Source organism: Phacochoerus africanus, chromosome 5 (genome assembly GCF_016906955.1).
Source record: "Phacochoerus africanus isolate WHEZ1 chromosome 5, ROS_Pafr_v1, whole genome shotgun sequence".
Lineage (NCBI taxonomy): Eukaryota > Metazoa > Chordata > Mammalia > Artiodactyla > Suidae > Phacochoerus > Phacochoerus africanus.
In genome coordinates, this window is record NC_062548.1 from 102386370 (window position 1) to 102412330 (window position 25961).

General features: G+C 40.9%; 1 protein-coding gene across 2 annotated transcripts in view; it reads left to right on the forward strand.

Moving 5' to 3' along the window:
* The window catches only part of KCNG3 (potassium voltage-gated channel modifier subfamily G member 3), a 54843-nt gene extending 30237 nt beyond the window's left edge, over positions 1 to 24606 (forward strand). For both annotated transcript variants that reach the window (XM_047782193.1, XM_047782195.1), the window contains exon 2: positions 23678 to 24606. In XM_047782193.1, the coding sequence (XP_047638149.1) occupies positions 23678 to 24323 (646 nt within the window). In that variant the 3' untranslated portion in view covers positions 24324 to 24606. The remainder of the gene's footprint in view (positions 1 to 23677) is intronic.
* Positions 24607 to 25961: the final 1355 nt, after the last annotated feature.

Below are 25961 nucleotides of genomic sequence, written 5' to 3' on the forward strand. Positions count from 1 at the left end.
GGGAACTTTATCTTGAATTTATTTTTAAAACGACACAACAAATACATCATTTTGTCCAAAAAATTTCATGTAACTGATAAAACAGCTGAACTCACTAATGATAAAATTTATGACACCATTAGTTTATTCAAACATCATATTTACTGAGTACCTATTAGGTACCTATTAAGTACCATAACTAGTCAATATAGTGATTTTAAAAAAAAGATAGGACTTCCCTGGTGGCTCAGCAGGTTAAGGATCTGGCATTGTCACTGCTGTGGCTTGGTTCACTGCTATGGCCCAGGCTCAGTTCCTGGCCCTGTAACTTCTGCATGCTTCGGGTGTGGCCAAAACAAACAAACAAAAGATACAGCCCACTTTGCCCCCTACTTGTGGAGACACAGGTAAATGTACAGCCAGGACACAGTGTGATGTGTGCTCTGCCAGAGATAAACACTGGCAGTTATGAGGAACTTTGTATGTGAAAAAATGTCATTTGTGTCCTAGAGTTTGCATGTGAGAATCTGTAGTTAGGCAAAAATAACTGAAGTTGAGCTCTGGACAAATTATTTACTTGTCATTAGAAAATAGGCAATGCTGATATTAGCATGAATTACCTTACTTTTAAAAATACCATTCTTGGAGTTCCCTTCATGGCTTAGCGGAAATGAATCTGATTAGTTCCGTAAGGACCCAGGTTTGATCCCTCACCTCGCTCAGTGGGTTAAGGATCCAGCATTGCTGTGAGCTGTGGTGTAGGTTGCAGATGCAGCTGGGATCTATTACTGTGGCTGTGACATAGGCTGGCGGCTACAGCTCCAATTTGACCTCTGGCCTGGGAACTTCCATATGCCATGGGTATGGCCCAAAAGGATCAAAAAAAAAAAAAATTCTTGGGGAATTCCACCATGTTGCAGTGGGTTAAAGATTCAGTGTTGCTGCAGCTGCTGCAGTGGGTCACTGCTGAGGTATAGGTTTGATCCCTGGCCCTAGAATTTCATATGCCTCAGGTACGGCTGGAAAGGGAAAAAAAAAAAATTCTTGGTGTTCCCTGAATAAGCCTAGTGGTTAAGGATCTGGTGTTGTCACTGCTGTGGCATGGGTTTGATCCCTGGCCTGGGAACTTCTGCTTGCCATGGTTGTGGCCAAAAAAATTTTAGAGTATCCTTTTTGGAAATTAATTTTTCTAGTAGCTCCATAGGTAAAACCTTTTTGTTATCAAAATGATAAAATGCCATATGTATACTAGTGTTCATTGTGGCCTTATTTATAATAGCCAGGATATAGAAGCAACTTAGGGAGTTCCTGTTGTGGCCCAGTGGTAACTAACCTGACTGGTATCTATAAAGATGTGGGTTTGATCCCTGGACTCCCTCAGTGGGTTATGTATTCTGCATTGCTGTGACTGTGGCATAGGCCAGCAGCTGCAGCTCTGATTCAGCCCATAGCTTGGGAACTTCCATGTGCTGCATGTGTGACCCTAAAAAAAAAAAAAAAGCTTTTTTTTTTGTTGTTGTTTCACCTATGGCATGTGGAAGGTTTCAGGGCCAGGGATCAAACCCATGCCACAGCAGTGACCTGAGCCATGGCAGTGACAACATGGGATCTCCAACTTAACCCACCAGGGAACTCCAAAAAAAAGAAAATCTTGCCATTTTTGACAACATGGATGGAGTCTGAAGGGTATTCTGCAAAGTGAAATAAGTCAGACAAAGACAAATACTGTATGATCTCACTTATATGTAGAATCTAAATAAAACAAAAAAAAAACCTAAATGAAAACAGACTCATAGATACCGAGAACAAAGTGTTGGTTGCTGGTGTGGGGTAGGGAGAGTGACATAGATGAAGGGAGTTAGGAGGTACAAACATCCAGTGAAATAATAAATAAGCCAACAGGGTATAATATACAACATAAGGAATAGAGTCGATAATTTCATAATAACTTTGTATCTGACATATTGTTGCTAGATTTATCATGGCAGTCATTTCATAATGTATACAGATATTCAAATCACTGTATAGTATGTTTGAAACTCACATAACATCGTATGCCAACTATATTTCAGTTTTTTGTTTTTTTGTTTTTTTTTTTTTGCCTTTTCTAGGGCTGCTCCTGCGGCACATGGAGGTTCCCACGCTAGGGGTCGAATCGGAGCTGTAGCCACTGGCCTAGGCCAGAGCCATAGCAACTCGGGATCCGAGCCGCATCTGCGACCTACACCACAGCTCTCGTCAGCGCCGGATCCTTAACCCACTGAGCAAGGCCAGGGATTGAATCCGCAACCTCATGGTTCCTAGTCGGATTCTTTAACCACTGAGCCACGATGGGAACTCCTATATTTCAGTTTTACAAAGACAAAATACTATTAAAAGAACTGAAGAGTTCCTGCTGTGCCACAGCGGGTTAAGGATCTGGTGTTGTCTCTGCAGTGGTGAGGGTTTGATCCTAGGCCTGGTGCAGTGGGTTAAGGATCTAGAGTTGCTGCAGCTGTGGCATAGTTTGCAGCTTCAGCTCTGATTCAATCCCTGGCCCAGGAATTTGATATGGGTTCAGCCAAAGAAAGGAATTGGTGTCAGTTTTATATGTTGATAATGTCTGAAGAGGAGGATGGTCTTGATATTCTTTCTATTTTTAAAAATTCTTTTACTAATAATTTGCCAACTAAATAAGAAGTAGAATCCATCTGGTAGTTATGTATGGAATGGGTACAGATTAATTCTTGCAACAAGTCGACTTTCTCATAGCATTATATAGATGGCTTTATGTTTCAATGGAGTGGAGGTGAAGATGCTGGGAGAAATTACTATACCTGCAGGATGAAGAGGGCCCACCCGGAGTGGAGAAGGCAGTAGACTGAGTGGGCACATGTTGATAGTCTAGGTCTCTACTGCTCTCCGGAAAAAAAAATTTTTTTTTTTTCATTTTTTTTGGGGGGGTAACTTTTTTTTATTCAATGAGGTTTTTTTTTTTTTTTTTAATATTTGTAGTTGTACAACTATCATCACAACCTAATTTTACAATGTTTCCATCCCAAACCCTGCTCATCCCTCTCCACCCTCCTACCTGTCTCCTTTGGTAACCCTAAGTTTTTCAAAGTCTGAGTCAGTTTCTGTTCTGCAAAGAAGTTCATTGTATCCTTTTTTGAGATTCCACATATAACTGATAGAGTATGATGTTTGTGTCTCACTGTCTGAGTAACCACTTAATTTGTAGATCTTTCCATGTTGCTCCAAGTGCCATTATTTCATTCCTTTTAATGGCTGAGTAATATTCCATTGTGTATATATATGTACCACATCTTTATCCACTCCTCTGTCATAGTCATTTAGGTTGTTTCTATGTGCTGCAGTGAACATTGGGGTAAATGTATCTTTTTGAATTACAATTTTCTCTGGATAGATGCCCAGGAGTGGGATTGCTGAATCAATCTGTTGTATTGTGGGATCAATCTATGGTAATTCTATTTTTAGTTTTTTGAGGAATTTCCATACTGTTTTCCATAGTGGGCACCAGTTTACATTCCTACCAACAGTGTAAGAGGGTTCCCTTTTCTCTACACCCTCTCCAGCATTTGTTATTTGTAGACTTTTTGATGATGGCCATTCTGGCTGGTGTAAGGTGGTACCTCATAGTAGTTTTGATTTGCATTTCTCTAATAATTAGTGATGTTGAACATCTTTTCATGTGTTTTTTGCCATCTGTATGTCTTCTTTGGAGAATTGTCTGTTTAGATCTTTTGCCTTTTTTTTTTTGTCTTTTTGGCATTTTTGGGCTGCTCCCACAGCATATGGAGGTTCCCAGGCTAGGGGTCTAATCGGAGCTGAGCTGCCAGCCTATGCCAGAGCCACAGCAACGTGGGATCTGAGCCACATCTGCAACCCACAGCTCAGGGCAGCACTGGATCGTTAACCCACTGAGCAAGGGCAGGGATGGAACCCACAACCTCATGGTTCCTAGTCAGATTCGTTAACCACTGTGCCATGACGGGAACTCCTTTTGCCCATTTTTTGATGGGGTTGTTTGTTTTTTTGCTATGGAGCTGCAGGTGATTATATATTTTGGAGATTAATCCCTTGTCAGTTGGCTCATTTCCAAAGATTTTCTCCCATTCTGTGGGTTGTCTTTTTGTTCTGTTTAGGGTTTCCTTTGCTGTGCAAAAACTTTTAATTAGGTCCTGTTTGTTTATCTTTGTTTCTGTTGTTATTACGCTAGGAGGTAGATCTGAGAAGATATTGCTGTGGTTTATGTCAGAGAGTGTTCAGCCTATGTTTTCCTCTATGAGTTTTACAGTATCCGGTCTTATGTTTAGGTCTTTAATACATTGCAAGTTTATTTTTGTATATGGTGTCAGGGAGTGTTCTGATTTCATTCTTTTACATGTAGCTGTCCAGTTTTCTCAACACTACTTACTGAAGGGACTGTCTTTTCTCCACTGTATATTCTTGCCACCTTTGTCATAGATTAGTTGACCATAGGGCTACTAAAGTGCATTGAATTCTGGGCTTTCTATCCTGTTCCAATGATCCCTGTTTCTGTTTTTATGGCAGTAACATACCATTTTCATGATCGTAGCTTTGTAGTATAGTCTGAAGCTAGGGAGCCTGATTCTTCCAGCTTCATTTTTCTTTCTCAGGATTGCCTTGGCTATTCTGGGTCTTTTGTGCTTCCAAGCAAACTTTAAAATATTTTGTTCTAGTTCTAGTATGGTAATTTGATAGGGATTGCATTGAATCTATAAATTGCTTTGGGGAGTATAGTCATTGACAACATTGATTCTTCCAGTGTGAGAACATGGTGTATCTTTTCATCTGTTTGTATCAGCTTTGATTCTTTCGTCAGCATCTTACAGTTTTCAGAGTACAGGTCTTTTGTCTCTTTAGGTAGGTTTATTCCTAGATATTTTATTCTTTTTGATACAATGGTAAATGGGATTGTTTCCCTAATTTCTCTTTCTGATCTTTCATTGTTAGAATATAGAACTGCAGTTGATTTCTGTGTATTAATTTTGTATTCCTGCAACTTTACCAGATTCACTGATGAGCTCTAACAGTTTTCTGGTAGCATATTTAGGGTTTCTAGTATAGTATCGTGTCATCTGCAAACAGTGATAGTTTTACTTCTTCCTTTCCAATTCGGATTCCTTTTATTTCTTATTTCTTTTTCTTTGATTGCCATGGCTAGGACTTCCAAAACTATGTGGAATAGTAGTGGTGAGAGCAGACATCCTTGTATTGTTCCTGATCTTGGCAGGAATTCTTTCGGCTTTTCACCGTTGAGAATGATATTAGCTGTGGGTTTGTCATATATGGCCTTCATTATGTTGAGGTAGGTTCTCTCTATGCCCAGTTTCTGGAGGGTTTTTATCAGAAATGGCTGTTGGATTTTGTCAAAGCTTTTTCTGCATCTATTGAGAGGATCATATGGTTTTTATTTTTCAGTTTGTTAATGTGGTGTATCACACTGATTGATTTGCAGAGAGTGAAAAATCCTTGGTTCCTTGGGATAAAGCCGACTTGATCATGGTGTACAATCCTTTTAATGTATTGCTGGATTCAGTTTACTAGTATCGTGTTGAGGATTTTTGCATCTGTGTTCATCAGTGATAGATATTGGCCTGTAATTTTCTTTTTTTGTGGTATCTTTGTCTGGTTTTGGTATCAGGGAGATGGTGGCCTCATAGAATGAGTTTGGGAGTGTTTCTTCCTCTGCAGTTTTTTGGGAATAGTTTCAGAAGGATAGGTATTAATTCTTCTCTAAAAGTTTGATAGACTTCACCTGTGAAGCCATTTGGTCCTGGACTTTTGTTTGGAAGTTTTTTAACTACAGTTTCTATGTCAATACTTTTTATTGGTCTGTTCATCTTTTCTATTTCAACTCGGTTTAGTAGTCTTGGAAGGTTGTACTTTTCTAAGAATTTGTCCATTTCTTCTAGGTTGTCCATCTTATTGGTGTATAGTTGCTTATAGTAGTCTCTTATGATCCTTCATATTTCTTTGATGTTGTTTGTCACTTCTTTTTCATTTCTAATTTTATTGATTTGAGTCCTCTCTCTTTTTTTCTTTATGAGTCTGGCTAAGAGTTTATCAGTTTTGTTGATCTTTTCAAAGGGCCAGCTTTTAGTTTCATTGATCTTTTCTATGGTTTTCTTAGTTTCTATATCATTTATTTTTGCTCTGATCTTTATGATTTCTTTCTTTCTGCTAACTTTGGATTTTGTTTGTTCTTCTTTCTTTAGTTGCTTTAGGTGTAAACGTAGGTTTTTTATTTGAGCTTTTTCTTGTTCCCTGAGGCAGGCTTGTATTGCTGTAAACTTTCCTCTTAGAACTGCTTTTGCTGCATCCCATAGATTTTGGATTGTTGTGTCTTTGTTGTCATTTGCTTCTATATATTTTTTAATTTCCTCTTTGATTTCTTCAGTGATTCATTGGTTTAGTAGCATGTTGTTTAGTCTCCACGTGTTTGTGGGGTTTTTTTGCAGTTTTTTTCCTTGTTGATTTCTAGTCATATAGTGTTGTGGTCTGAAAAGACACATGATATGATTTCAGTTTTCTTAAAGTTACTGAGTCTTGATTTGTGGCCCAGAATATGGTCAATCCTAGAGAATGTTCCATGTGCACTTGAGAAGAATGTGTATTCTGCTGCTTTTGGATGGAATGTCCTGTAAATATTTATTAAGTCCATCTGGTCTGATGCTTCATTTGGGGTCTGTGTTTCCTTGTTGATTTTCTGTCTGGATTATCTGTCCATTGCTGTAAATGGGGTGTTAAAAACCCCCTGCTATTACTGTGTTATCGTCAATTTCTCCTTTTAAGGTTACCTTATATATTGAGGTGATCCTATGTTGGGTTCATATATATTTACAATTGTTATACCTTCTTGGATTGATCCTTTGATTATTTATGTAATGTCCTTTGTTCTTATATTTTTTAAGGTCTGTTTTGTGTGATATGTGTATTGCTACTCCAGCTTTCTTTTGATTTCCATTTGCATGGAATATTTTCTTCCATCCTCTCACTTTCGATTTGTATGTATCCCTAGAACTGATGTGGGTCTCTTGAAGCCAGCATATGCATGGGTGTTTTTTGTTTTTTATTTTTTTGTTTGTTTGTTTGTCTTTTTGCCTTTTCTGGGGCCGCTCCTGTGGCATATGGAGGTTCCCAGGCTAGGGGTCGAATTGGAGCTGTAGCCACCGGCCTACACCACAGCCACGGCAATGTGGGATCCGAGCCGCGTCTGTGACCTACACCACAGCTCATGGCAATGCTGGATCCTTAACCCACTGAGCAAGGCCAGGGATTGAACCTGAAACCTCATGGTTCCTAGTCAGATTTGTTTCTGCTGTGCCACAACAGGAACTCCACCATGAAGTTTTGAAAAGGAGTCTATATACAAGGTTGTTTTAAGTTGTTGAACTCTTAATTGTAAATCCATCTCCAGTATCCTGCATTTGTACCCTTCTCATCTCATAATTTCTGGTTTTGTAGCATATTTGTGTGTGGATAATTTCCTATCTTTACTATATGTATGCCTTCACTGGTGAGTCTTGTTCATAATTGTTTCTAGTTGTGGTCTTTTCTTTTCCACCTAGAGAAGTTTCTTTACAATTTGTTGTAAAGCTGGTTTAGTGGTGCTGAGTTCTCTTAGCTGCCTGTAAAGCTTTTGATTCTCCTTCAAATCTGCATGAGAACCTTGCTGGATAGAGTAATCTTTGTTGAAGGTTTTTTCCTTTCATCACTTTAAGTATATCATGCCACTCCCTTTTGCCTGCCTTGAGTTAGCTGAAAAATCAGCTGATAATCTTATCAGGGGTCCCTTGTATGTTATGTGTTTATTTTCCCTAGCTGCTCTCAATATTTTCTCTTTATCTTTAATTTGTGTCAGTTTGATTAATATGTGTCTCAGGGTGTTCCTCCTTGGGTTTATTTTATATGGTACTCGTTGTGCTTCCTGGATTTGAGGGAGTGATTCTTTCCCTATGTTAGGGAAGTTTTTGGCTATTATCTCTTCAACTATTTTCTCTGGCCCTTTCTCCCTTCTCCTTCTGGCACCCCTATGTATGTTGGTATGTTTAATGTTGTCCCAGAGTTCTCTTAGACTGTCTTCATTTCTTTTCAGTCTTTTTTCTGTTCCATGTCAGTGATTTCCACTGGTCTGTCTTCCACCTCACTTATTCTTTCTTCTGCCTCCTATATTCTGCTTTTGGTTCCTTCTAGTGAATTTTTTATTTCAGTTACTGTGTTTTGCATCTCTGCTTGCTTAATCTTTACATTTTCTGTTTCTTTGTTCAATGTTTCTTATAATTTATCAGTCTTTGCCTCCAGTTTATTTCCAAGATCTTCAATCATCTTTACTATTGTTAGTCTAAAGTCTTTTTCATAGAGGTTGGTAATATCCAGACTGCTTAGCTGTTTTTCTGGTTTTTTCTTGTTTGCTTATCTGAGTCATAATTCTCTACCTTTTCATTTTGTGTAGACTTCTAGTTGATCTCCTTTTTGCAGACAGTAGGGTTGTAGCCTCTCTTGCTTCTGACGTCTGCCCCTGCCTCCAGCAGGTGGGTGAAGTTGATATGGGGGTTTGCTGCAGTCTTCCTGATGGGAGGGACTGGTGCCTGCCCACTGGTAGGTGGAGCTGATTCCTATCCTTCTGGTGGTTGGGGCTTTGTCTCTGGGTTTGATTAGAGGTGGCTGTGTGTCGGGGGCGGGGGGCTTTAGGCCCCTGGTTTGCTGATGGGTGTGTCTGCGTTCCCACCTAGTTTGTTGTTTGGCCTGGGGCTTCTCAGCCCTGATGAGTGGGGTATTTTTTTCCAAAATGTCCACCTCTAGAGGAGTTCACACTGATGATTATTCCTGAGACCTTTGCCTACAATGTCCTTCCCCCACAATAAGCTACAATCACACCCTGTTTTCTCAGGAGATCCTCCAAGAACTTCAGGCAGGTCTTACCTTACTCCTAGGGAATCTCTACTTTGCCCTGGTACCCAGTGCACATGAAAGCCTGTGTGCACCTCTCAAGAATGGAGTGTGTGTTTCCCCCAGTCCCGAGGAGCTCCTGCACACAAGCCCCACTGGCCCTCAACACCAAATGCTCCAGGGGCTCCTCCTCCCAGTGCCACGTCCCCAGGCTTGGGAACCTGACATGGGACTCAGAACTCTTGCTCCCATGGATGAGCCTTTTCGATAAAGTTACTTTCCAGTCTGTGGGCCGCCCACCTGGCAGGGGTGGGGTTTCTTCTATCACGTAACCTCCCCTCTTACCATCATGATATGGCCTCCTATTTGTCTTTTGGACTAGGATATCTTTTTTCGTAGTTTCCAGTCCATTTTTTCGAAGGCTGTTCAGCAGTTGGTTGTAATTTTGTTGTTTCCAAGAGAGAAGGTGAACTCCAGTCCTTCTACTCTGCTGTCTTAATCCTGTCCTTGGGAAGATTTTTAGTAGTGAGAGCCAGAACCACAGATTTGGGGTTGTCCATATGTATGTATATGTCCACTTAGAACAGGGTGGTTTACTAGAAAACGCCTTTTTCAGCATCTGGTGAAGAGAAGTTTACCTGGTTTTCCTGACTTTGAGAGCATCCGTTGAGGCATGCAGAAATGTGGACGGTTTCTTCTCTGAGTCGGCCCAGAGCCAAGTCCTCGATTAATGGGGAATGAACACAAACAGTGAAGCATGGTGTTGGTGAAATGCTTTACATAATTTAGCTCTGGAAAGAGGATTTCTGACTTTACATCTGTTAGGAGAATTAGGAGACTGGTTCAGAGGAGCCATCTCTTGTAATAAGATATATTTGGGTGGTTTTTCTCTTCTTTACCTGCCTTTTAGTTTAGGGATGACCTTGGGGCCTCTGCTTGGTTTCCTCTGAACAACACATCTCTCCGAGATCCAGAGTGGAGATGAAGGTCTGCTGAGTTCTGGGCGTCTGCTCACATCACTGTGCCTTTCACAGCCAGCCAGAGGCAGGGTCGTGTTGAAGTCTTCTGCCATCTATCCCATGTCATTTCACTTCATTTCATTTTATTCCCATCATCTGCTGCTGATCTGGACCTTCCACTTCTCTGGCCTGTGTCATAGCCTCCTGACTGTTTGCACCCTCCAGTCATCCCATAAACTCCTGCCTGATGCATATTCCTGCAGTACACTTGGCCTCTCCCCAGCTCATGGGCCTGGCAGCATGCCCAGCCCATAGTAACCTCTTAAAAAAATGCTTATTCAATGAATGAATCTACCTGTTGCCAAACTTTAATGAGTTCCCTTTGCCTTTAAAGCTGTAACTGAACTTTGGAAATCCATCAGCTTTCCCATAAGACTTCAGTGTTGCCATCAGGCTTCCAACCATAAGTCCTACAGATACCCCCTCTTCCCAGTGCTCCTCTCACTTTGCAGCCCAGGGAGGCTCCTTGTTCTCTGAGCTCTAGTGCTTTTCTGCACCTGTGCCTTTCTGACCTGGCCTCTCCTCTCCCTGTTATACTGTCGCTGCTTGGTTTCTGGCCTTTATTTTTGTTTTTGGATATTTTAGTAGTCCCGTAACCAGTCCTCCTGTTTTCAGTCTCTCCCACAGCAGAAATGTCCATGTGGCAAACCCATCACCTCAGCTAGGCCACTGACTTAGCTTGCAACTTGTTTTCTTATCTATAAAATGGAGGTAATACAATAGTTATGATCAGTTTGTGGACCCTGCAGAGTAATAATAATATATCCTTAAAAGTTATTTATTTCAAGAATCACATAGTTAAGAGTCGAATATATTCCAAGTGTAAACAGTTCAACTCTTGATAGATGTTTATGGCAAAAAATAAAAATCGATTCTTACTTTTACAATCATCTTCCTGCCAGTCTGCCTCTGTTTCTTGGGATAATCACTGTTAGCAAGTTGATAACCTGGCGCCTTTTCTGATAAATGTGACATGATATATCTAAAGAAACAGCCTCATAGCAGTCATTTCAATAAATGATACCCATGATTTTGCCATCAAATAAACTTCAGGCTTCAGTTTACCTTTGTATCTTTATCACTTGCTTTTGGATTTTTTTTTTAATGTAATTATTTTCATTTCTCCAAATTTACCCGGCACTTTGCTTGTGCTGGGCTTTCCATGACGAATTAAATCACCGCTTTCTCAAAGAAGCCTTCCCTAATACCCCAGGTGAAGGAAAACTTACTTTCTTCTGAAAAAATTTTTTTTCTTTTTTGGCATATGGAAGTTTGTGGGCCAGGGATCGAATCTGAGCCAGAGCTGCGACCTGTACCACAGCTGCAGCAATGCCAGATCCTTAATCTGCTGTGCCACAGGGGAATTCTGCTTTCTTCTAAACTTCATGTATGTTGATTATAGCATGTGTCACTTTCTACATTTTACCTTTGAGTTTATATGGGCAAGGTTGTTGTTGTGGAGGATGTATTTTTCCTTTCACTAAATTGTACATTCCTTTTTTAGGCTAAGTTCAATCTTTCTAAATTATTTTTTTTTAACTTTTTTTTTTTTGACTGTTTTAGGGCCACACTCCCAGCATATGGAAGTTCCCTGGCTAAGGGTCGAATCAGAGCTGTAGCTGCCACCTACACCACAGCCATAGCAACATGGGCTTCAAGCCATGTCAGCAACTTATACCATAGCTCACAGCAGTGCTGGATCTTTAACCCACTGTTCAAGGCCAGGGATCGAACCCGAATCCTCATAGATACTAGACAGGTTCGTTACCACTGAGCCAGGATGGGAACCCCCTCATTGTAGTTTCGATTTGCATTTCTCTAATAATTAGTGATGTTGAGCATCTTTTTTCATACGCCTGCTGACTATCCATGTGTTCTCTTTGGAGAAAGGTCTACTTAAGTCTTCTGCCCATTTTTCCATTGGGTCGTTTGCTTTTTTCTTGTTGTTTCCCAAGGGGGAAGTGAAAAGAGCAAGGAAAATTTCAGCGGAAGTGGTTACGGTAGAAGAAATCCACTATAATAATAGTAGCCCTGTAAAACCTCCTGAGGCAATTCACGCCTTCTGTAGCCAATCCCTCGTGCTGGAAGAGTGACCTTTCTGGTGATCCATATCTTCATCCTGCCACATATCCTAGAGAAATACCATCCAAATATAGGCATGAGTAAACAAAGTAGTATCAAGTGAGGAACATAAAATAATGTGTATGTTAATTATGGCTACAAGGAAATCCATAAATCCCGCCAGGATTCAATGTGTTACATAATCAATGAGTATATATTATTTATCTGCCATTTATTAGATGTGTGACATGAGCAAGTGACTTATCTTTGCTTCAGTTTCCTCATTTATAGGTGGGGAAAATAACCACATCTGGAGTTCCCATTGTGGTGCTGTGGTTAATGAATCCGACTAGGAACCATGAGGTTGCGGGTTCGGTCCCTGCCCTTGCTCAGCGGGTTAACGATCCGGCGTTGCCGTGAGCTGTGGTGAAGATTGCAGACACGGCTCGGATCCCACGTTGCTGTGGCTCTGGCATAGGCCGGTGGCTACAGCTCCGATTCGACCCCTAGCCTGGGAACCTCCATATGCTGCGAGAGCGGCCCAAGAAATAGCAAAAAGACAAAAAAAAAAAAAGAAAATAACCAAATCTGTTTTATTCAGTTGTGAGAATTAAATGAGTTAATAGGTGTAAATTTATAGAAAAATACTTGGTACTTGAGTAAGTGCTTAGTGTGTGTTTTTGTTTATTCTCATTATTGATCTGTGAAAGAATGGATTATTTTTTTCCCCTGTATAGTAATTAAAGTACATAAGAAAGTATCAAGCTTTTTGTTTTATAAATCCTGCCATTTTTCTTCCCACCGAACTTGTAGGGACATGAACGAGAATGTAGGTGAGGTGGTGGACATTGATGTGCAGTTTGTTGGGAAGTTTTATTGCACCATGTATCATTGCACATTCATACCTGTTGGAAATATGACTGAAAATGCCCCATATGTTTAAGTCTGAAAGCTTAGGCTAGGAAGGGTGCAATTTTTCTTTTTGTGCCACACTCGGGGGGTGTGCTGGTTGATTGAAGCCACTGACAACTCCACCATGATGATTGCTTTTCTAGTTGGGTATGCTTTAAACTTTTTCTTAAAAACTTTTAATTGGAAAAGTAATGTGTGCACATGGTAAGTCATTTAACAGTACAAAAGGCAGTAAAGCAAAAAAGCGAGTTTCCATCCTGCATCGGGCTCCCTCCCTAGAGACAGCAACTGCTATTAACAGTTTTTTGAGTATCCTTCTAACACACACATGTGCACACGTATACATGCACACAATTAGAGCATACTGTATGTACTGTTCTGTACCTGTATATGAAGACTGTTTCACATCTAAGTACAGTAACGTACCTCATTCCTTTTCGTGGCTACATGGTACAAGGTAGAGTACTAATATTTCCAATGTTAATTTCATATGAGTCAACCTAATAACTTTGGGAAATACATTTATATAATCGATCTCCTATGGACAGATGTTTATATATTTTTTATCCTTTTTTTTGTCTTTTCTAGGGCCATACCTGTGGCATATGGAAATTCCCAGGCTAGGGGTCTAATCAGAGCTGTAGCCTCGGGCCTATGCCACAGCCACAGTAATGTGGGATCCGAGGTGCGCCTGCAGCCTACACCACAGCTCACCACAACGCTGGATCCTTAACCCACTGGGCAGGGCCAGGGATCGAACCCGAAACTTCATGGTTCCTAGTCGGATTAATTTTCCGCTGCACCACAATGGGAACTCCTAATAATAATTTTAGACATAATTTATTGAACACTTACCATTATTTCATATTATTTCATTTAATTCTTATGATAACCTGAGAGGTAATCCTATTATTCTCATCATTTAACCATTGAGGAAAATTCAGAAAGAGATTAAAAGGCTTACCCATGGTTTCATAGGAAGTTGCTAGTGGAGAAGGGTTGCAAGCTTCAAGATCCTCCTGTCTTCTCCCCTATGCTGTACAGTTTCCCATACAAGTGGAGAACATATTTTTATTTTGGTTAAAAAATGATCTCAGTCTATATATATATATTTTTTTTCCTTTTTCCTTTTTTCTTCTGCCTGGGCCAGGGATCAAATCCATGCCATAGCAGTGACAGCACCAGATCCTCAACCTGCTGAGCCACAGAAAAACTCCTTAGTCTCTTATCATTTATCCTATACCTTTATGTCAACATATATGTATCTTCGAGGAACTTATATCATTGTCCCCCACACAAACTGTAAAGCTGAATCCTAAAATCCTATTCTAGGGAGTTCTCTTGTGGTGCAGCGGGTTCAGGATCTGGCATTGTCAGTGCAGTGGTTCAGGTTACAGCTGTGGCATGGGTTCAGTTCCTGGCCCAAGAATTTCCACATGCCACAGGCACAGCCAAAAAATAAATAAATAAAAATAAAATTCTGTTCCAATTTAGAAAGAAACAGTTGATGAGGTTTGAGTTCATGTAGTCTTTTCTTAATCATTGTGATATGGTACTTAAGTATAATTTCATTTACTTATATAATGTTTATATGTATACATATATTATGTGTATAATATATATAACATGTATATAATAACTATTACAGATGGTTTCTGTACTGTCATATGTTTGTGTCATTCATTTAGCTTTTTCCAGTCAGCTATCCAGTAAAAATATTCAGTCTTCGGCTTTTTTATATTTTAATCTTCGTAATTGTCTCTGTAATATTGAATTTTAATCAGGCTCTGTCTGGTGCAGATGACAAGAACAATCACTTTAAATCCTTCTGCAGTTAAGTAGAATATAATTCAATACTTTAGTGGCAGGATCTGTACCATTTTATTCCCCTTGACCCAGTGGGTAGCATGGCTGCATGGTGTAAGGGTCTGGGTTAAGGCTCTGGTCTCTGCAGTGACTCACATTGCTGCGGAGATGCAGGTTCAATCCCCAGCTTGGTGCAGTAGGTTAAAGGATCTGGCATTGCCATAGCTGTGGTGTAGGTCTTAGCTGTGGCTTGAATTCAATCCCTGGCCCCAGGTGTGACCATTAAAAAAAAAAAAAGGCTCCAGTCTCTTTGAGAGCATGGATTCAAATACCACTGCCTTCTTTTCTTTTCTTTTTTCTTTCTTTTTTTTTTTTGGTGGGCGGGGGAGTTCTTTTTAGGGCTGAACCCATGGCATAGGGAGTCGAATCAGAGCTATAGTAACAGGCCTATGCCACAGCAATGCCAGATCTGAGCCCCGTCTTCAACCTACACTACAGCTCACTGCAACATTAAATCCTTAACCTACTGAGCAAGGCCGGGGATCCAACCCTCATCCTCATGGATCCTGGTTGGGTTCATTACTGCTGAGCCATGACGGGAACCCTCTTTTTTATTCTTTTTTTTTTTTTTTTAATTGTGGCAAAAAATACATGACATAAAATTTATTATCTTATGAATCTGAAACTGCATTAAGTATGACAAATATGAAAAATGCTGCTCTATGGAGTTCCCGTCGTGGCGCAGTGGTTAACAAATCCGACTAGGAACCATGAGGTTGCGGGTTCGGTCCCTGCCCTTGCTCAGTGGGTTAATGATCCGGCGTTGCCGTGAGCTGTGGTGTAGGTTGCAGACTCGGCTCGGATCCCACGTTGCTGTGGCTCTGGCATAGGTCGGCAGCTACAGCTCCGATTGGACCCCTAGTCTGGGAACCTCCATGTGCCGCGGGAGTGGCCCAAGAAATAGCAAAAAAAAAAAAAAGAAAGAAAAATCTGCTCTAACACATAAACCATGGAGTCTAAGAGATTGACGTATGTCATTTAATATTAACAATGAATATTGTCCTAGAAATCATTAGCATTTCAAATGTTCCTTAGTGCTTCAAAGTCCAGTGGATCCAGGTTTTATTGCCTATGCCACTGTAGTTTCACTTGTGATCTTGAAAAAGATGTTTTAACTTTCAACCTCAATTTTGTAATCTGTAATATGGAGATATTAGGGAAAATACCCATTAAACAACTTCTCTTTTTCCTCTTCCCTTTGCCCCTGATAACCACCGTGCTACTGTTTCTCTGAATTTGACTACTTTGGATACCTCACCTAGGTGGAATCATACAGTATTTGTCTTTTTTGTGTGTTTATGATTGGTTTTATTTCACTCAGCATAATGTCCTGACGGTTCATCCATTTTTTAGCATGTGACAGGATTTCCTTCCTTTGTAAGACTGAATAATATTCCTTTGTAAGACTATGTAACTCATTCTATTTATTGATTTATCCATCAGTGGACATTTGGGTTGCTTCCACCTGTTGGCTGTTGTGAATAGTGCTTCTGTGAACACAGGTGTGTAAATATCTCTTTGAGAGCCTGCTTTAGTTCTTTTGAATATATACTCATAGGTGGGATGGCTGGATCACTTGAAAGTTTATTTTTAACTTTCTGAGGAACCTCCCTACTGTTTTTCATAGCTGCTGTACCGTTTTACAGTCGCACCAAAAGTGCGCAGAGATTTCAATTTTACCACATTCTCATCAACACTTGTTTTCTGGATTTTGTTTCTAATAGTGAGTGTGAGGTGATACCTTTTGATGGTTTTGATTTGCATTTCTCAGATGATTGTGATGTTGAACATACTTCTTTTTTCTTTTTCCTTCTTTCTTTTTAGGGCCACACCCCTGGCATATTGAAGTTCCCCCAGGCTAGGGATCGGATGGGAGCTGTAGCCCCTGGCCTTCTACACACCCACAGCAACGCCAGATCCCATCTCATCTGAAACCTACACCACAGCTCACAGCAGTGCTGGATCCTTAACCCATTGAGTGAGGCCAGGGATGGAACCTGTGTCCTCATGGATCCTAGTCAGATTCGTTTCTGCTGAGCCATGATAGGAACTTCTTGAGCATCTTTTCAAATGCTTGTTGGCCATTTGTTTTTTGGGTTTTTTTTTTTTTTTCTTTTTTTCTTTTTATGGCCACACCTGCAGCATATGGAAGTTCCCAAGCTAGGGGTAGAATTGGTGCTTCAGCTATAGCCTATACCACAGCCATGGCAATGCTGGATCCAAGCCACAAGTGCAGCCTATGCTGCAGCTTGTGGAAACGCTGGATCCTTAACCCACTGAGCAAGACTAGGGATCAAACCCATATCCTCCTGGAGACAACATAGTGTCCTTACCTGCTGAGCCACAACAGGAACTCCTTGTTGGCCGTTTGTATATCATCTTTGAAAAATGTCTATGCAAGCAAGCCCTTTGGTCATTTTTAAATTGGGTTGTTTCATTTTGTTGTTGTTGAGTTGTAGGATTTTGAGATGTATTCTGGATATCAACCTCTTATCAGATACATGATTTGCACATATTTCCCTCCATTTTATAAGTTGCTTTTTCACTCTGTTTGGTGTACCAAAGCTTTTAAGTTTGATGTAGGCTCCTTTGTCTATTTTTGCTTTCATTTTCTGTGCTTTTGGTGTTGTATCCAAGAAATCATAGCCAAGTCCAATGTCTTGAAGCTTTTCCTCTATGTTTTCTAGGAGTTTTTTCATTTGTTTTTGTTTTTTGCTCTTTAGGGCCACACCTGAGGCATATGGAGTTCCCAGGCCAGACGTCAGATCAGAGCTACAGCTTCTGGCCTATGCCACAGCCACAGCAACTCGGGATTCAAGCCACATCTGCCACCTGCACCACAGCTCACAGCAACACTGGATCCTTGATCCAGTGATCGAGGCCAGGGATCGAACCCACGTTCTCATGGATACTAGTTGGGTTTGTTTCTACTGTGCCACATGGGGAACTCCTGAAATTTATCATAATAAAATGTTGAGGGAAAAAGATAAGATAGCACCGATAGAGACTGATCTTTACCTCACCCAGTTATGTCTGTCCTAGTTGTGGGTAGGAGGGTATGGAGGTAGAACTAGTTAGCACTGAAAACATTAGTTCTCTTGTGGAGTCAGTTTCTGTACCTTTGAGTCATTCCCAGAAGTGCCTTCTGACATGAGGGATTATTTAGAGGAATTAGAATGACTGATGATTGCCAGCAATTTTGGAGGTCCTCCAGTGCCTACAGAAAGGAATACATTTTCCATTGTAACTTAGTACACAATTTTATGTAACTGAAACAAAAGTTTTATGAAACTATGTTTTGATGTGCTCTAATATTTCTGTTGAATTTCTCAAAAAACTCCATCAATTTTGATCCATTAACGAGTTAAGAACCAGCAGTATGAAAAATACTGCTCTGATACATAAACCATGGAGACCAAGAGATTGACACATGTCATTTAATATTAACAGTGAATATTGTCATAAAAATCATTAGCATTTTTAGATGTTCCTTAATGCTTCAAAGCCTCTTAGATTTGTTTTTTTTTCTTTTCTTTTATTTATTTATTTTTTTTTTGTCTTTTTGCTATTTCTTTGGGCCGCTCCTGCGGCACATGGAGGTTCCCAGGCTAGGGGTCAAATCGGAGCTGTAGCCACTGGCCAACACCAGAGCCACAGCAACTCGGAATCTGAGCCACGTCTGCAATCTACACCACAGCTCGTCAACCCACTGAGCAAGGGCAGGGACCGAACCTGCAACCTCATGGTTCCTAGTCGGATTCGTTAACCACTGCGCCACGACGGAAACTCCTGGATTTGGTTTTATTACCCATGCCACTGCAGTTTCTTAGTTGTGTGATCTTGGAGGAGATTTTAACTTTTCAGCCTCAGTTTTGTCATCTGTAAAGTGGAGATATTAGGAGAAATACACAGTTCATGGAGTTCCTTGAAAAGGGTTAAAGTGCTTAGCACCATGCCCAACAGAAAGGTCTCAATAAGTGGGAAATATATTTTTAGCTGTGAATTCAAACTTCTATATGTTCGAGCCTCAGAGGAAATCAGAATGGGCTTCAAAGATTCTGGTATCCTTCAATATCTTCTTCTGTTCTTTTTTCCAATTTGTTTTTTTATAGAAGTAGCCCTCGTAGTACCCAGTTATTTGCTGTAATGCTCAGTAAAACTGTACTTCATTTTCCAGCACTTGCCGTAGCTGGCATTGGCGAGGGTGCCAGTTGGAAACATGGGGATTTTGGCAGGCTTAGTGATGTTGTTGTTGGAGACTGCCTTGGCAGAGTCCTAGGTGAAAGAGGGATGCCTGGGGCTTCTCACTGATTCTTGCCATTAGTGTGGCATTCTGGAGAGACTGTGTCTGACGTGAGGGGTGGGCAGGAAGACCCCAGTGGGCCTCATTACAGATAAGCTTCCTTCTTTGAAATTCCCTTTCTGAGAGATTATTTCGCATCATTTGGATTTCCTCCTTTTTAATCTGAACAGTTTGGCTGCTAGTGGAAGTAATTAGCTGAAAATGTTCTGGTGTTTTGGGCACAATTAAAATTTTTACTCTTCTTAATTTAATAGAATCTTAGCATGCTATTGCTGGGAGAGCCCTTCGAAGATGAGAGTGGGAACAGCATCAGGTCTCTGGTCTTCATTCTCAGGTCCAGTGCTCTTGCTCATGTCTGGCTAGAGAAGAGACAGAGTAACCACACCTGGGGAACTGGTAGCCACAGCCCATCTGAGAAAACTGTCACTCTGACTGCTTTGTGCTCTGCAATTCCTTTTGAGTGTGCATCTTACATATTTACCAGTTTATTACCTAAGTTATTAGCAACTGACTTAGAAATCTTTTTTTTTTTGTCTTTTTGTCTTTTCTAGGGCCGCACCTGCAGAATATGGACCCCAGGCTAGGGGCCTAATCGAGCTGTTGCCGCGAGCCTACACCAGAGCCATAGCAATGCGGGATCCGAGCTGCATCTGCGACCCATACCACAGGTCACGACAATGCCAGATCCTTAACCCACTGAGCAAGGCCAGGGATCAGACCCACAAACTCATGGTTCCTAGTCGGATTCATTAACCACGGAGCCATGACGGGAACTCCGACTTAGAAATCTTGGTGGCTTAACACAACAATTTACTAATTGTTCACATATCATGTCCAGAGTCAGGGTGGGGAATGTATGTGTTTGCATAGATCCTTAGGGACTTGGGCTGGGACCCCACCATCTTGGAGCCTTTTAGGGCATATGCCTTCTGCGTTGCCATGGAAGTGAATTCATACTACTCTTTGATGCCTCTGCCTAGAACTCTAGTCATTTTGGCTGGTAGTTCTTTGGTTAGAACTGATCACGTGACCCTGCCTAATGGCAAGTGGCTGGGAATATTGGGGTAACATATGGAATATTTGATGAGTATTAGAGAGAGGGGAGTACATGGCATTATGCTTATTAAAACTGCATATTGAGGAGTTCCTAATGTGGCTTTGCAGGTTAAGAACTGGATGTTATCTGTGAGGATGTGGGTTCGATCCCTGGCCTCTCTCAGTGGGTTAAGGATCCCACTTCCTTGCTGCAAGCTGCAGTGTAGGTTGAAAGATGCAGCTCAGATCCAGTGTTTATGTGGCTGTGGCGTAGGCTGGCAGCTGTAGCTCTGATTCGACTCCTAGTCTGGGAACTTCCCTATGCCATAGGTGTGGCTATAAAAAGGAAAAGAAAACCTGCATATTGAACAAATGCAGCCTCCTGTTTTCTAGATCTACCAAGTTTCATTACCTTCCCAGTTTTCTAAGCCTCCAGGTTCATAGAAGCCATTACAGCAGCAGCATTTACCGATAGCCTGGTGGGGACAGAGAAGCAGCTACCAAACACAGAGTAATGGGGTCTGTGAGCAGAGTGGCAGATAATACAGTAGAGAAATACAGGGGCAGCTGTGACTTCATCTACTGACCTCCCTCACTGGGCAGGAGGTTAGTTTACTTTCACTGTAGACTTTCTCTTCCTGGCTAGTTTGTGTGTGTGGGCTGAAAAGTAATCCCGTTCTCCCTGCAAAAGATCAGGTCCTAATCCCTGGGAACCAGTTGGATTTTACCTTATATGTCAGATGGGATCTTGCCCATGTGACTAAATCAAGGATCTTGAGATGGAGGATTATCTGGGATTATCCCCAGGGGCTCTAATCCTTACAAGATGAGAAGATGGAATGCATTCATCTTTTCAAGATGGAAGCAGAGGAATATTTGATACAGTGACCACAGAGGAAGAAATAGGAGTGATGTGGCTCTAAGCCAAGGAATGGCAACAGCCATCTGAATCTAGAAGAGGCAAGGCATGGCTTCTTCCCAAGAGCCTCCGAAGGAACCGGGGCCCTTCTAACACTTGATTTTGGTCCAGTGATAATGATTTTTCACTTCTGACCTCTGGAACTGTCAAAAAAAAAAAATTTCTGTTGTCTTAAGCCACCAAGTTTGTGGTAATTTTTTACAGCAGCTGCAAGAAATTAGTATACTTAAGTTCTGAAGTTCCCATCTTGGCGCAGAGGAAACAAATCTGACTAGGAACCATGAGGTTGCAGGTTCGATCCCTGGCCTCGCTCAGTGGGTTAAGGATCCAGTGTTGCTGAGAGCTGTGGTGTAGGTCGCAGACACAGCTTTCATCTGGCTTTGCTGTGGCTATGGTGTAGGCTGGCAGCAACAGCTCTGATTAGACCCCCTGTCCTGGGAACCTCCATATGCTGCAGGTATGGCCCTAAAAAGACAAAAGACAAAAAATATATATATTTAAGTTCTCATTTTTTTTTTGTCTTTTTGTCTTTGTTGTTGTTGTTGTTGCTATTTCTTGGGCCGCTCCTGCGGCATATGGAGGTTCCCAGGCTAGGGGTTGAATCAGAGCTGTAGCCACTGGCCTACGCCAGAGCCACAGCAACGCGGGATCCGAGCCGCGTCTGCAGCCTACACCACAGCTCACGGCAACGCCAGATCGTTAACCCACTGAGCAAGGGCAGGGACCGAACCCTCAACCTCATGGTTCCTAGTCGGATTCGTTAACCACTGCGCCACGACGGGAACTCCGTTCTCACTTTCTTGGTGGTCAGTGGTTGTCACCCTTCTTACCAGAACCCTGAGGAATTGGGACTGGAGTGAAACTGGGGAACCGAGTGGCTGGGAGTAGGATGAGAGTGAGAATTTCTTCACCTTTTAAATTTAAATCATGTGAAGGTACTACTTATTCATGGATGCAGGTCAGATTTGTTTCCGCTGAGCTACGGTGGGAACTCCATGGTGCTACCTATTCAAAAAATAAATACAATTAACCTTTATGGCCCTGGAAACCTCTATAGTAGGTGAGCATGGTTAATTTTACTCACTTCCCTGAGTAACATCCAGTGCAATTGGTGGGTGGTCTGTGCAATGCACTTTGCGTAATTTCTTTTCAAAATGTGGCCCCACAGGCCTTACCATTCCAGCAGCTCCACTTTCTTGTCTCTCCATTGTGCTTCTGATGTTTGGGTCTAGGTCAATAGTAAGACAGAAATATGTGGAGGAAAATGAATGATGGTATAATAATGCTAACTTTTTTTTTGTCTTTTTTTGTCATTTCTTGGGCTGCTCCCGTAGCATATGGAGGTTCCCAGGCTACGGGTCGAATCGGAGCTGTAGCCGCCAGCCTACGCCAGAGCCACAGCAACGCGGGATCCGAGCCACGTCTGCGACCTATACCACAGCTCACAGCAACGCCGGATCGTTAATCCACTGAGCAAGGGCAGGGATTCGTTAACCACTGCGCCATGACGGGAACTCCCAATAATGCTAACTTTTCATTTGCGTTTTAAAAGTAACAATTATTTCAGGAGTTCCCATTGTGGCTCAGCGGAAGTGAATCCGACTAGTATCCCTGAGGATGCGAGTTTGATCCCTGGCCTTGTTCAGTGGGTTAAGGATCCGACGTTGCTATGAGCTGTGGTGTAGGTCGCAGGCGCGGCTCAGATCTGGCATTGCTGTGGCTCCGATTCGACCCCTAGCCTGGGAACTTCCATAAAAGCAAAAAAAGAAAAAAAAAATTATTTCAGAGTTACCTCTCACTCTGGATGAGGGCTTCCCAGCTCATGCATGTGCTGAGACTTAATTCCTTAGCCTTGGGGAGTGTGGGGCAAGGCTGTGATGTGGAAAGGTTGGTATTGCTCTAGGTAAAATGTGGCCTCATATTATAAAAATATACAATTGCATAAAAACAGCTGTGGAAAACAAACAAACTGGTTGGGTCTTTGGGAAAATCCCAGTGATTGTTTTGCTCTAGTTCAGGAATCCTCAGCTTTTTTCCCCACTGTGATGCTTATGATGAGGATGGTCACGAGCTGGCACTCTCCTGGTGAGGGCACTGGCCCTCCTGCAAAGTCCAGAAGGCAGGCTCAGATCAGTGTCTCCCACACAAGCCTATAGGAAAAAAATACAGTAATATTTTTAGGAAATGATCTTGAGTTCACTCTTATTTACCTAGAAACAAATCAATTGGGTATGCCCACTGTCTGTAGAAACCGAATCCTTCTGATCCACCTAATAACTTATATCACAATAAGAACCACTGTCATCACTGAGTGTTTCATAGGTAAGCAGAGCAAGCTGAGTATAAGTTAATTTCAAATCACTAAATAAGAGATAGGTTCTTCTTTTTTTTTTTGAAGTATTAGTGACAAGCAAACAAATGTCTTTTCAATAGTATTACATGCCGTGTATAAATAAGAACTTTATCAAGTTCAGTTTTCATTTGTTGAAAGATCTGTTGTTCTGTTGCATCCCAGTGGGTCTGATGATGTCAGTAACGCTGTCTGTTCTTTATGTTTTCTGGATAAGTAACTGAATAAGTATGTCAGTGTAGTACTATCTGAAGAAATCTGAGCTATTAAAATGCTTAAAAATAAAATGATCAATTCCTCTTTTGTTCTCTTGACAGGATAATTGAAGCTATCTGCATAGGTTGGTTCACTGCAGAGTGCATCGTGAGGTTCATCGTCTCCAAAAACAAGTGTGAGTTTGTCAAGAGACCCCTGAACATCATTGATTTACTGGCAATCACGCCGTATTACATCTCCGTGTTAATGACAGTGTTTACGGGCGAGAACTCTCAACTCCAGAGGGCTGGAGTCACCTTGAGGGTTCTTAGAATGATGAGGATTTTTTGGGTGATTAAACTTGCCCGTCACTTCATTGGTCTTCAGACACTTGGTTTGACTCTCAAACGATGTTATCGAGAGATGGTTATGTTACTTGTCTTCATTTGTGTTGCCATGGCAATCTTTAGTGCACTTTCTCAGCTTCTTGAACATGGGTTGGACCTGGAAACATCCAACAAGGACTTCGCCAGCATCCCTGCTGCCTGCTGGTGGGTGATTATCTCTATGACTACAGTTGGCTATGGAGATATGTATCCTATCACGGTGCCTGGAAGAATTCTTGGAGGAGTGTGTGTTGTCAGTGGGATTGTTCTATTGGCGTTACCTATCACTTTTATTTACCATAGCTTTGTGCAGTGTTATCATGAGCTCAAGTTTAGATCAGCTAGATATAGTAGGAGCCTCTCAGCTGAGTTCCTAAATTAATGCATTGCAAAGCAGTTCTTGCGTACAGTTCATTTGATAGAGTTGATGCCACTTCATATTCATGCATTTCTTACTGGGTGAGCACTGCAGTGGTACTGTCATCACCTTGGTAGTAAAAATTGTCCTTCCCAGCTGAAGGGATAAAACAGTTTACTTGTTATGGAGTAAATAGGATTGAGACTGCAAAGAAAAAATAATGATTCCTAGAGTAAATTTTAGGATCTTATTTTATTTAGGCTTGTCTCCTCCTTGCCTTGAACAATTATGCTTTTTGTGTTTGTTTTAAAGTATATTATTTGAACATTTTAAAACCAAGAGCTACTATTTTCCAAATGTTTTTCCATCTTGTGAATGTAGAAGAAGCTTGGAAGTTAGAGTGTTGTTTTTTGTTGGAGAGTAACATTTTCATTTCTAAATGTTTTATAATCTCTCATATCAATGTCAGAAGTATCCTGGAAACATATGTCAGATGCAGGAACTGTTTAACAAATACTTTAAAAATTTGGCCAAATTTTAAACTGTGTAATGGAACTAGTAGATACAAGCAAGAGTAGTATTTGAAAACCTTCTCCAGCACATTTCTCAACTATATGATTTATTTTTGTTCCTCTTATTCACCTTGTCCTATAGCTTCATGGAAGCTTGAATATGTTCTCCCTTTTCCATTTTGGATTTCCTTTATCTCCGTCCTGAAATGACTCAAAAGAGTATTGTATTGTTTATCATTTTATTGGAGTTCATTTTATTTCAATTCATTGCTGTTACTAGGTGATAATTGTCCTAACATTCAGATGTCCAAATAAGATTTCCAGCATTAAAATGACAATAGAAATAGTTTGATGTTACAACCCATATTTATCTTCTTCTGCTCTTAATATTTGCCCCAAACACTGTGGGTTTAATAAGACTTACCAAATGAAAGGATATTTATGCAGCTGTTTTATACCAAAGTCATACTTATACATTGTCACTGGATTATCATAAGAAAAGACATTAAATATTTCCTTACTCTTGGTTGCTATGTAGCCAAACCAATTTTAAGCCAGCTGAAAGCAATGAATATGTAATTATTTGATCTCATCTTCACTATTGTCAATTATAGCTGTGCCAAAACTTCTTATAACAATATTGAATAATATGTCACACTAATCTGGCTAGGTTAATAGGACTAGATATGTAAAACTGATGATTATTTAGTGCAGAATTTTAGCAGTCTGAATTAAGATTTTGCTTTGGTAACCAATTGCCATAAAGTCATCAGTATATACACACAAAAATTAAAGTCATAGATTCATGAATAATTTAATATTATACACTATAACTTAGTGGGAGTAGTAGTGGGCCAGGAGAGAGGATAGAAAGAGGACCTGGATATATTTATTGAAGAAAGGGTTACCAGAAGTGTTCATTAAAGGAGTATTTAGCCATCATCTAGTTCAAACGTCAACTAGTACAGGTAGAAAACCAGGGCAAGAGACAGTTTGCTTGTGGAGGAGTTGGGGCTAAAACCTGGATCTCTAGGAACCTGGCCCAGAAATGTGTATTCTTTTTTTTTTTTTTCCAATATTTTATTTTATTTTATTTTATTTATTTATTTTATTTGTCTTTTTGGTATTTCTTTGGGCCGCTCCTGCGGCA